We start from the raw sequence: 12,334 nt of genomic DNA, 5'->3' as shown, positions 1-12,334 counted from the left end.
ATTACAATCATCATGGCGGGCATTGAGTTATGTGACGACACCTACACATGGAATCCTACTCCTTCCAAGTTCTACCGTCTAATGCTAGCCACGTCCAGTTTTGGATATATTGTTACTGGTCACGGTGGAGCTACGAATTTTGCGTCCACTGGGCCCTCCTCTTTTTCGCCACTATCCCTGGTCGTTATCATTGGGATGTGAAGCGCCACGTGAAATTCAATTTTATTACACTTCTTCACACTCTACCCAATTTTTTATTTATTTATTTATGCCATTTTATCCATCTGCAGTGTAGTAAACGAAGTTATGATCCAAATTTGAAAAACTACAGGCATATTTATAATTAAAAACAAAAATAAGTTAAGTGGGGATAGTACAGGAGGAAGGCTTTAATTTAATTGACGAGGTTTTGGAGCAGTTTTGTTGGCCCAGATGAGGGCCAAATGGGAGATATGGTTGGTGGAGGAACCGTCTTCAGCGAGAGCCATGGCAGCAGCATCCTTCAGATCCTTCATTCGGTAACGCAGCTTCTTCCCCTCTTCACCTTCCATCAGGGACTTCACAACGCTACTTATTTGCTGTCTCTCCACTAAGCCATTATCGGAAACTTTGGGCCTCAGCGCTACCTTGACGTCGTGGGTGAGCATAAAGGCGTTCATCCTCTGCTCCGCGAAGAGGGGCCATGCGATGAAGGACACCCCGTTCACCACGCTCTCCAGAATGGAGTTCCAGCCGCAATGGGTGAGGAACCCAGCGGTGGAGGGATGGGCCAGAACCTGAGGTTGCGGAGCCCAAGAGGGAACCAAAAGGCCCCTACCTTTCGTTCTCTCCACAAACCCTTCGGGTAAAAACCCAAACGGATCCGCCGCAGTCTCCGCTTTGAAATAAGAACCGTTGGCGATTTCGTCGTTTGGGCTCTTCACCACCCACAAAAACCGTTGCTCGCTCGCTTCCAGCCCGTGAGCCAGCTCCTTGATCTGGGCACTGGAGAGGGTCCCAGCGCTTCCGAAGGATACAAATAACACGCTCCCACGAGGCTGCTCATCTAACCACCTTAAACACTCCGACTCCACTGGACCCGTTTCCATTCTGACTAATGGCCCCACCGCGTAAACCGGGGGCCGTCCCGGTTGTTCCTTCTGCAACTCGCGCCAAGCTCCCGGTTCAAGCTCTGCGAAGCTGTTCTCGATTATTCCCTCGGCTTCTCTATACCTCTTCGCGTGGTGTAGGACCCACTTGTAGGCCTCGTTCTTGCGGTCCTGAACCGGGTCGAGTAAATCCCTTCCGTGAATAGGAATGCAGCCAGGGATGGTCACCGGTTCGGGGAGGTCCCGGAACTCGCAGTGGGCCTCCTGGTCTAGGGTTGGGAGGTAGAAGAAGAGGGAGAGGGCAGTGGCGGTGGATGGGAAGAAGACGTAGCGGGAGGCGTTGAATTCGGCGGCGATGTCAAAGGCGTCGGTGGAGAAGAGGTCGACAACAAGGGCTGCGAGTGTGTGGGTGGCGGAGAGAGAATGGAAGGCTTCGCGTAGGGAAGGGAGGGAGCGGAGGACGACGTGGGACATGGTGGTTTCGATCATTGCGTCAGGCGGGAGGTCCGAGAGAGTGACCGGAGGGAGGAAGGTGTGGGAGATGGAGTCGGGGAGAGCGTGGAGGACGGCGGTTTGGGCCTTGGAAGGTGGGCCTTGGGTGGGGATGACGAAGGTGACCGACAGGTTATGGTAGCGAACGACTCGCTTGGCGAACTCGATCATCGGGATTAGATGGCCCATGCCAGGGGATGGCATCATGGCCACCATGGGAGGTGCGGGAGCCACTCGAGCTTCTTGTTTTGGGATTTCCATGGCACCAAATTCTGAAATTAAGCGGTTCACTCTTTTCGTTTTGTTTTCTCTGTTTTGGAATGGTTGTGAAGATGAAGGAAGAACAGAGAGGGAGTGTTTATATATAGTGAGGGTGTGTTGAGGGGTGAGGTTTATTCATTGGTTCTGAGTGCCTACGCTTGAATTTCAGTGAACATTCTGATATTTTTAATTTGTGATGGCTATAATGGAGACTGGTAGTAGTGTTTATTAGTAATTAATTTATTTTAATAAATTATTATTATGATTATTATTATTATTATTAGGTGATTGTTGTATGATTGGAGTGTGGATGTGGGAGGCAGTGGAGTTTATATTTGATTTAATTGAATGGTATTTAAGGAGGAGGCAATGGTATGTTGAGATAATATGTATCTAGAAGGAAAGCGTTGAGTGCGGAATATGTGAATTTATGTAATGGCTGGGGATGGATTATGGATGATGTCAGTTCAAACGTAAGGCTTATGTGATCAAAACTATTTTGCATTTGGTGTTGGAAGGTGCGGTTCATGTGTCCCTCCTCAACACAAAAACCGTGTCCATTCAATTCCGCCTCCCAGTCAAGGCCCTCACCCCACCCTCCAACTTATAATACATTCAAATTCCACCTCTTCTTTGCAACTCCACCAATAAAACGACATCTACCACCGCTACATTCTGCTCATTCAATTCAATCTACAATTATTATTTAAATATATACAATAATATATTTCTATTAAATACTTCAATTTTTATGTATTTACTACAGAAGTAATCTTGTTAGAATATACCTTATCTCTGTTTAACAGGACTTAATTATGAGCACCACTACATTATGCTCATCTATTCATCTGCATTAAGTTAAATTGTTAATATTATTAAATTAATGTGTTTGTTCAAATATGAGTCTCGATACCACTGTGGAATTCATGTTGAGGGGGAATTGTAATATTAATATGGAGTTTTAAAATAATTATAATTATTGTATAAAGAATATTATAAATAATATATAATTTTATGATTCTATACATATATTGCTAGATCAATCAATTATATATATTACTAAATTAATAAATTTGTGTTTTAATTATATGTAATATCTTGGAAAGATGTTCAATGATGTATTATATTATTTAAATTATGATTTAATGTTTAAATAAGAGTGATATATATATATATATATATATCATTTATACAACATTCAACATTTGAGTGACAAGTAAACGCTCAAGTATTACGTTGTGTTTGTGGTGTTTTTGAAACTTGTTGTACCATACAAAGATATATCATCACTCGAGTCGCAATATAATCATTCAAGTATATGAAACAATGTGCCTGATGTTTTTTAAACTTGTAGGATTATAAAAAAATTCCTTACTCAAATGTTGATGTGACTTTATAATGATAAAAGAGGATGATGGTTGCTAAGGTAACAGTGAATGATTGAGCGAGAGAGATGTCAAATCACTTATCTTAGAGTTAGTTTTCCTAAGTAATGTAATATCACTTAAACATGAAAGTCTTCTTATTAGGGTAAAAAAATTGCTAGAACAACATAAATCTTTTATATATATATATATATATATATTGATGAGATTGATACATTTTTATTATATGTGTATATGTATTTGATATCAATACTTATTAGAAATGTGTATGTTGAAGTCTAGTGTGATACTCTAACCCTCATATGGATGTATGATTACTTGAGATAATACTATAACGTAATAAATTTGTAACTCCTTAAAAAATTGAAATATTCTATTTCAAGAATGATGGATGGAATGGATTCAAATATCTAGAAGTGAAAAGCATGATGAAGTAATTATACACGTTTCCTTGAGATAATATTTGTTAAATAAATTATTGTTAATTAGAGGAAATTGTTACCGTAATTTGCATACTTTTGATCTACACACCAATAAAACCACCACTCTCCAAAAGGGAAAAAGTTAACAGTTTTGTGTAAAATAAGTAGGATACAATATTGATACACGGAAAAACAACAAATCACTCTGTTTTCCATTTTCAAAAACCTTGATTACATAGTAACATCCACCACTTTGTTTTTCGTTTTCAAAAACCTTAATTAGATAGTAGCATCCACCTTCCGTTTTCCAAAACCTTAATCACACAGGAACATCCATGCACTCACACATAAAATATCTATTAAAAACAATAAAAAAATTAAAAGGAGGAGGGAGTTGTCAAAGGAACAGGGGAGAGAAAACACCAAGGGAATAACATTTTTTCTACTGGTTAAAATGAAATAAATGTTTGTATAATAAACCCTGTCTATAAAATATACTTAATTTAAAAATATAAGAGTTAGACTTCAATATATGTAACTTCCAAAAAAACATTTAATTTTAAAATTTGAAAAAAATAAATATAAGAATCACGTTCTTTTCCATCTTTATACTAGTTATGAACTCTGAAATATATTAAATTTATATAAAAAAAAACGTTTTGGTCTACTAAATGAAACGAGCATGAGTTTAAAATATACAAACTACAAAAAATAATTAATCTTTTACATTCAATATTAGCATAAGTATAATCCATTTGAATTAAAGTATATTTTATTTTAAATTTGTAACCTAACCTAAATGTCACTCTAGTCAACATTATTAAAGTAATTGTCAATATAGTATTTAATAAATATCATAATTAATATATTGTCTTTAAGAATATTATAATCAATATATGAATAAATATACTTTAGTAATAGATATTATGCTGTAGAAGATGTTTATAATCTATAATAGTCAAATAAAACTATCAAGTATGAACTATAGAATCAAATTAATCTAGACTCGTCTGGGTAAGATTATCAAAAAAATTTAAATAGCATGATATTTATATATGTACTGTTAATTGCACATTTATTATTCTCAACGCTCTCTTTGACTTGCACATGATGATATGATCTTTTCATAATGTTTTTTCGGACACATCTTCGGATTATTTTTTTAAAATACAGCCTAAAACAAAAACCATGAAAGTCTAGATCAGCTTGAAAGAAAAAATATAATTTATGGAACCATTTAAGGTACTTATAACAACTGATATATTATAAGTAAATTTAATTTCCAAAGTTAATTACATGATCGTTTTATACCAATAAATTAATTACTATATTTAAAGCTTCGTCAAATGCTAGTGAGACAAATTATCAAGTACTTTTTCAACGATAATTTATAAAAAAATATATATATAAAAATATGTATTTCAACTGTAAACATTAAGAATAAAACTGCAAAGGATCAGTGAAATTAATTAAAGAGTTTCTGAGCTGTTATCTATGTGAATGTAATAAATGGTCTCTACATTTAAAAAAGAAAAATATTATTCAAATGTTGGCTTTGAGTTTGCAGGTGCACGTGCACGTCCTCATGATTGAATATATGCAAAGCAAATTTTGCACGTACACTGATAAAATCCCATAATTTCCAACACAGTTATACACTCAAACTAAATTGTTGTGGTTTCAGGGAATGTTGGTCTATTACAAGCATCATCCTTCTCAGATGGCAAATTGATTAATAAATATCTTAAAATTAAATTATTTTAAAAGATTTTAACTTATTTTAAGAGCTTTATATTTCCAAGTTATAAGATATTTTAATTAGCTTATAATTTATTTAATATTGTTTGCCATTTTTAAGATTTTTTTTGAGTTTTTTTAATATTTTTTTACGTAATTCAAATTAAAAAATTAACATTGTATATTAAAATAATTAATGGTTTAGATATAATATCACGTGACAGACACACACAATGAAAATTATTTAAAAAATGAATGTAATAGTGTGTTGAATTGAGAAAAAAAATAAACTTTTTAAAAATAAATAAAAATTGAATTTGATTAATGCGTGTTATATCAACTTATTTAAAAACTGATTTCTCCAAATAAAAAACTATTTAAATTTTTTTAAAAATAAATGTAATAACTAAAAATTAATAAAAAAATTTAATTATTTTAAAATATATATATATATATATATAATTATAATTATGCAATAATATATTTTTTTACTAACACAAATTTCATGTATATAACTATATTCTTCATATATTTTGTATATATTAATTGTATGAAAAATATTTATATTTAACAATAAAAAATACACTACAAAAAATCATTAAATAGAAATTGATTTTATAGACAAAAAATTAATCACTATATTAATTAAATTATATATTATTTTAGATATTAAAAAATATTAATTTATAAAGTAATTTTTATTATAAGAAAATTTATAAAATTAATTTTAAATTGATATCTAATTAGTTCCTAGGATTTTAACTACTAACTTTAGAATATAAATTAATTAATAACTAAAACATTGGTAGCTAATTATATACCAATTTAAAACTAATTTACAAATTTTATTAATAATACACTACGAGAAAATCATGAAATAGAAATTAATTTTAGAGACAAAAAATAATTAGTTGCTATAGTAACTAAATTAGAGACCAGTGACTAAATAAATTTTTGATTTATGAGTTAGTTTCTATTATTGTTAGATGGTTTATAAATTGGTATCTAATTAGCAACCAAAGTTTTTGCTATCAAATTTAGAATCTAAATAATTGGTAGTTAAAACCTTGGTAGTTAATTAGATACCAATTTAAAAACTATTTAACAGTAATAGAAACTAATTTAGAAACCATTTTTTTTAGTTTATAAAATGTCTATAATTTAGTTATTCTTGTAACTAATTATTTTGGTGTCTAAAAATTGATTTCTATTTTATGATTTTCTTGTAGTGATAGAAATTATATATTATTTTTTTAAAAATATTAACTTAAGAAATAAAAGTAAAATATATTTTTATACAACTTTTTTTAAACAGTCAACTAGTTTGAAATCATGAGACACTGCAATAAAATTATCAAATACAAGCTAATATTTAGATACCAAAATAATTAGTTACATTAGTAACTAAATTAGAGACCATTTTAGAAACTAAAAAAAATGGTTTCTAAATTACTTTCTATTATTGTGAAATAATTTATAAATTGGTATCTAATTAGCTACCAAAGTTTTAACTACCAATTATTTAGATTCTAAATTTGGTAGAAAAAATCTTAGTTGCTAATTAGATACCAATTTAAAAATCATTTAACAATAATAGAAACTAATTTAGAAATAATTTTTTTTTTAGTTCCTAAAATAGTCTCTAATTTAGTCAATATAACAACTAATTGTTTTTTCTCTAAAATTGTTTTTTATTTCATATTTTTTTTAGTGAGAAGAAAGATTAAAAATTAAAAAACAATAATATAAATAAAAGTTAATGTTGTTTAAATATAAATAATTGTTTCACATAATAAATACGTGAAAATTAACATAAAAAAATACTTTTGAATAATAGTTAAGTGGAGTCTAAAGACTCTCTAGAAAGACCGTGATTTTAATAAATTAAATATATGGACTAGTGCATGTGAAATTGTTTTAAAAAAATATCTTTTTATAACAATAATAAATAAATATAATGACTGACAAGATTTTAATTTGTTAGTATAGTTAGTTTTTTGTTTTATTAGCTATAGAAGACATCCGTGGCATGGGCATAATTAAATTTATAGATTTCAACACTAAAGACGATTTATGATGGTAGTTTTATAATAATGTGAAAGTGACCCCATATCAAATCCACTAAATGCCCTTTATAATTCATAATTATTACTTGTTTTCTTTGGCAACTTTACATTCCAATTATTTTCTGCCTAATCTTTAATTGTTATCATACTTATGGGAAGCTTTTCGCTACACTTCATTCGCATCATTCTTTCATCATTGAAACGTGGTGTGAATACCAATAACAACAATATTTTCATGTGTTCAAATGGATAATGTTTAATTTTATTTTTATAAAATTTTTAATGTTAAGCAAGATAACACAACTTTAGTTTATTAATTAATTGAAATTATACTAACATGACAAGAAATTTAATATAATCAAATTTTAACTAATTTTACAAGATAATTTTTATAAATATTACACATTTCAGTAATTAACGTGTAAAATTTAAGATATTACATTTCTTTCTTAAGTCTTCCGTCTTACCTTAGCTCACTCTTATGAATCTATTTTTTTATAAATTTTTATTTAATAACAACTTTATATACTTATAAATATTGTTGGGTGTGAATGCTGAAATATTCTAATAATTAAAAAGGAAAACACACACGTGATGAGCTTGAAATTAAAGTGGATACAGAGGAGGAAATGAACTTCCTAGAAAAGTCTTCATATGCATATTTTCTTTCCATTCGCATTCAACATTCTTTTTATTTAAATTTTTAACTAATCCATGCAAATTATTCTTAAATCTGGAATGGTCATTGCTGCCCTTTGACTTTGAGCTAATTGTGGACCGGAGAAACCAATAAAAGTTTAATAAAAGAAAGTACATTAATTGTTTTCCAATTTGTTAGAGTTAAAAGTATAAATCATAAACCCATTACCTTATAATTTTAAATGAAAGTGGACTCATTATATGTTAATACTACCTTTTTATTCTACATTCACTTTAGAACTTAAAAAAAATACTATTGTATTATAATATAATATTTCATTAGAAAAAACAGTTGTAAGTAGAAGTAATTTATGTGTAAAAAAACTTTTTCCATGTTATTTTCTCATGTAAAATGATAAAGAACTTGAAATATTGGTGTTGGTTAGTAGATAGATGTGTCTTAGTTAAGCACTAAACATAGATAAAGTGTTTATAGTTCAATTTTATTAATTGACTCCCACTCAAACTAGAAAGCAAATCTAATTATTTTTATCCCACGATGTTGCAGAAGCATTAGCTCTCCAAAATCATATTATCCTTATTAATTAATTAATTGATTGATTAGATAGATCTAAACTTAATTAATGCTGAATTAGAATGAGTTGTTTACTACTACAACTGCTGCAAGAATGGAACCATAAAGTGAGTAAATTAAAGGTGTGTTGTTGGTGATCTTTGGCATATTGGTCATTCAAACATGGTGGCAGAAAAAGTAACAGTGCTGCTGCTTTTTGTGTACCAAAAAGTCATGCTTTCCAAATCATGACGTTGTATGCATGGTTGGATGCTTCGCTTTATGCCTCATTATGTAAATTATTCATTTTAATCAAATCATATCCTACCATTTTAATAAATTTGAAATATATCGCTTTTGAAGGAAAAAAACAATTTAATTTAATCACGTTGTCTAACAAGTTTTTATATTTTATTTTATTTTTTAAGAAATAAAAAATAATCTTGTAAAGATTTATTTCATCCATAGTTTATTCTATTAATATGTATAGTCTACCTAAGTATATTTTTGTTAACATATAATTTTGGTTTAATTCTTTCATATTTTTGTATTTTTTTTAATTATATTTTTTTTTTCATGTGATGACAAATGATTGTTGTTTCTTGAAGTGTCTGTACCTGAGTGGAGAGATGGGGTCCAGGCACGGTCGGTCGATGTAGTGTAGTTGCTGACGTGTCGGTCTTCTTCTCTTTCGGTCGGTCGCTCCTTCTTGGTGTCTCCTTCGGTCGGGCGGGGGAGGGTACCTGCGAAGGCACTCCGACGCTCAAGTAAGTATGAGATTCTAAGAGTGGTTTAGTAAGTGAATCAAAACGTACCTTTCTCTGGCTTGAGCACCGTATTTATAGGATTGCTAAATGGGCTTTCTACCTCTTGGGCTCAAGGTGGTTATGGATAGGTTTTACCAATCGTGCTCCGGAATACCCGGGGGAAAATATCTTCTTCACACGCGTATTCCTTATTTTTCGGAATATTTTAACTACCTTAGTCTTGTCGCGCCCTCACATTTATTATAAGTTCGGTCGGTCGGTCGGCCACATCTGTTCATCCGGTGCCTGCCGGTACAGTGTCAGTTTAACTGAGATGTCAAGTAACGTAGTAATGCCATAAAAAAATTTTATAAAAAAAAGAAAGAGTTTTGTTTCACCTTGTAAAACATAAATCAATTTAAAATGTTTTGTTATATTGAATTACATTTTACTATAATATTTGACGTTATATTCGTCTGGATATGATATTAAATTTATAAGACATATTACTGACTATTTTTTCTCTCATCAATAATATAAATTTAAGCCCAACCTATATATAAATTATCTTTTATTTTATTTGCAATAATGATGCAAATACCTCAATGCTATTGGATACTTTTAAAGTTAAACTGAATGCCATAAAAAAGGCTATACAGAAATATTTAAAACATCTAAAAGAAATTAAAAATATTCCAAAAATTAACTCATTGTGACATACAAAATCTATATTAAGACATAGAGTAAAGAATATCTAATAGTATACAATTTTTTTAATATTAGCGTCATGTCGTAACATGAGTGCGCTATTTAATTCTTAATTTTAATGTTGAATGATATATGTTGTATTTGAATGCAATGTCAAGTTTTGAATAATCAAATTGATGATGAATAACTAGACGAGGTGGTGACGTGAATAAATTAATAATAAAGTAATTTTGAAACTTGGTAAAAATGAAATTAATGAGCTTGCTACTTATTCGAAACTATTGAATTTTCAAAGTCATTTTGGATTTGTTTCGAATTCTTCTTTAAAGTTGAATAATCATAATTTTTTTTATTATACATACATATTAGAGTGTCAAACATGTTTAAATTAAGGTTTAAAGAAAAGTTAAATTTGGTTAGATTGAAAGGACACTCATTCTAGTTAATTATGAAAAAATTATGATTCTAGGATGGATGTTAATTCCATTTAGAGAGCTAAGAAATAATTTCAGACAAAATGTAAATTCATCTATTGGAGGAGATTTCTCTTAACAAATCTCAACCAAAACTTTGGTTAATTGAATTCTCTTAGTAAAATAATTGCTCAGTGGAATGACTATAATGCAAGAAGGAGTTGAATAAAATAAAATATATTTTTTTATGCATTTTATGAGTATTTTTCTTAATATTTTTTTTTTATCTCAACCTAAAGTTAATTGATATTAATTAAATATGAAATATATTATTGTTCAATTTATGATATGGAATGAATTAAAAAATTATGTAATTATTGATATATAATGACTAAATTCATATTACTATGATAATTATATGTGATTTGTGGGTAGTAACCAAGGAGATACTATAGAATGGATAATGTTTTGTATATGTATTAAATCAGGGCATTAAATGAAATTTTGTGATATAGAGATATAAATAAAGGTATCAGATAAAGAATCAATTTGATATTAAATTGGTTGTGAGAAGTGACTGATACTTAACTAGATATTTATAAAATTACTTTGTCATAGGAGGTTGCGAAATAAAATTATACAAAGTGTAGTAGATTGCGAAATAAACCAATATTAACACATATTTTTCTTACAATAAGGACCAAGAACACTAAAATTAGGTTGACAAGATTAGCTCTTATACAAATCTTCCGAACTTTGGGCTGGACTCTCTCGGTCTCTTCTCACATTGGGTGCTCTAGACTTCTCCTCAAGGTAGATACTCTCGGCTTCTCTTTCGGCTAAGTGCTCTCGGCTTCTCCTTCGGCTAAGAGCTCTCGGCTTCTCCTTCAGCTAGGTGCTCTCGGCTTCTCCTTCACCTAGGTGCTCTCGGCTTTTCCTTCAGCTAGGTGATCTCGGCTTCTTCTCGGGTTGGGCTCTCGGCTTCTTCTCCTCACAGGTGGGTGTGTGTACCTGCAAGGCGCTCCGATGCCAAAGTCAGATATAGTTTTTTGCTTATCAGATCAATTGAAAATTCTTCTTACCTTTTGAGTTGAACCTCTATTTATAAGGCTCTCTTATTGTGCTTAAGAGTTACTTAGGTCTTTTCTTTTTGCACCTAACATTTTGAAAACACACACCTGTATATTTGGGCCCATCTTATGGGCTTTGCTATAATCACTAATTTAATTTTACGCACAACCTTTCGGTCGGTCGAGACTTTCAGTAGACCTTTCGACGTCAGAGCCTCCGGGTCGGTCGAGACTTTCATTTGACCTTTCGGCGTCGAGACTTTCGGTTGACCTTTCGGCCGTACAACCTTTCGGTCGGTCGAGACTTTCAGTTGACCTTTCGGCCTAGACAGTACACATATATTTAAGGGATCCGTCTTTATATATGTTATGTGAATGAATTATTTGACAATGAAAACTATTTACATATTAATTATGATTATATATCTAATTTGATGTTAATTCATTATTTATTTTACAATTGCGTTTGTAAAAATACTATAATTATGTTTTGAATTTAAGACTTAGAAAAGGTACGCAATGATATAGTTTCTCTTTATATATATATATATATATATATATATATTGAATAAATCATGTAAGAACTTAGGTATATTTTTGTACTTAGGTGTTATATAATTATTTGTAAACAAGTTTATGTATCTAATAAAATAATAAATAATCACGAACTCTTAATATCTATCTACTTTTTGTTGCTGCAATGTTTATTTACTCATTGTTACTTCTTGCCAGT

General features: G+C 30.5%; 1 protein-coding gene across 1 annotated transcript; it reads right to left on the bottom strand.

Moving 5' to 3' along the window:
• Positions 1-316: 316 nt before the first annotated feature.
• On the bottom strand, positions 317-2,548 carry GT72B1 (UDP-Glycosyltransferase superfamily protein). Its single transcript, XM_068639774.2, has one exon. The coding sequence runs from the start codon at positions 1,839-1,841 to the stop codon at positions 390-392; it is 1,452 nt and encodes a 483-aa protein (XP_068495875.1). The 5' UTR covers positions 1,842-2,548; the 3' UTR covers positions 317-389.
• Between the last annotated feature and the right edge of the window lie 9,786 nt (positions 2,549-12,334).

Source organism: Phaseolus vulgaris, chromosome 6 (assembly GCF_051622355.1).
Source record: "Phaseolus vulgaris cultivar YP4 chromosome 6, ASM5162235v1, whole genome shotgun sequence".
Lineage (NCBI taxonomy): Eukaryota > Viridiplantae > Streptophyta > Magnoliopsida > Fabales > Fabaceae > Phaseolus > Phaseolus vulgaris.
This window is presented reverse-complemented; position numbering and strand designations above follow the sequence as displayed.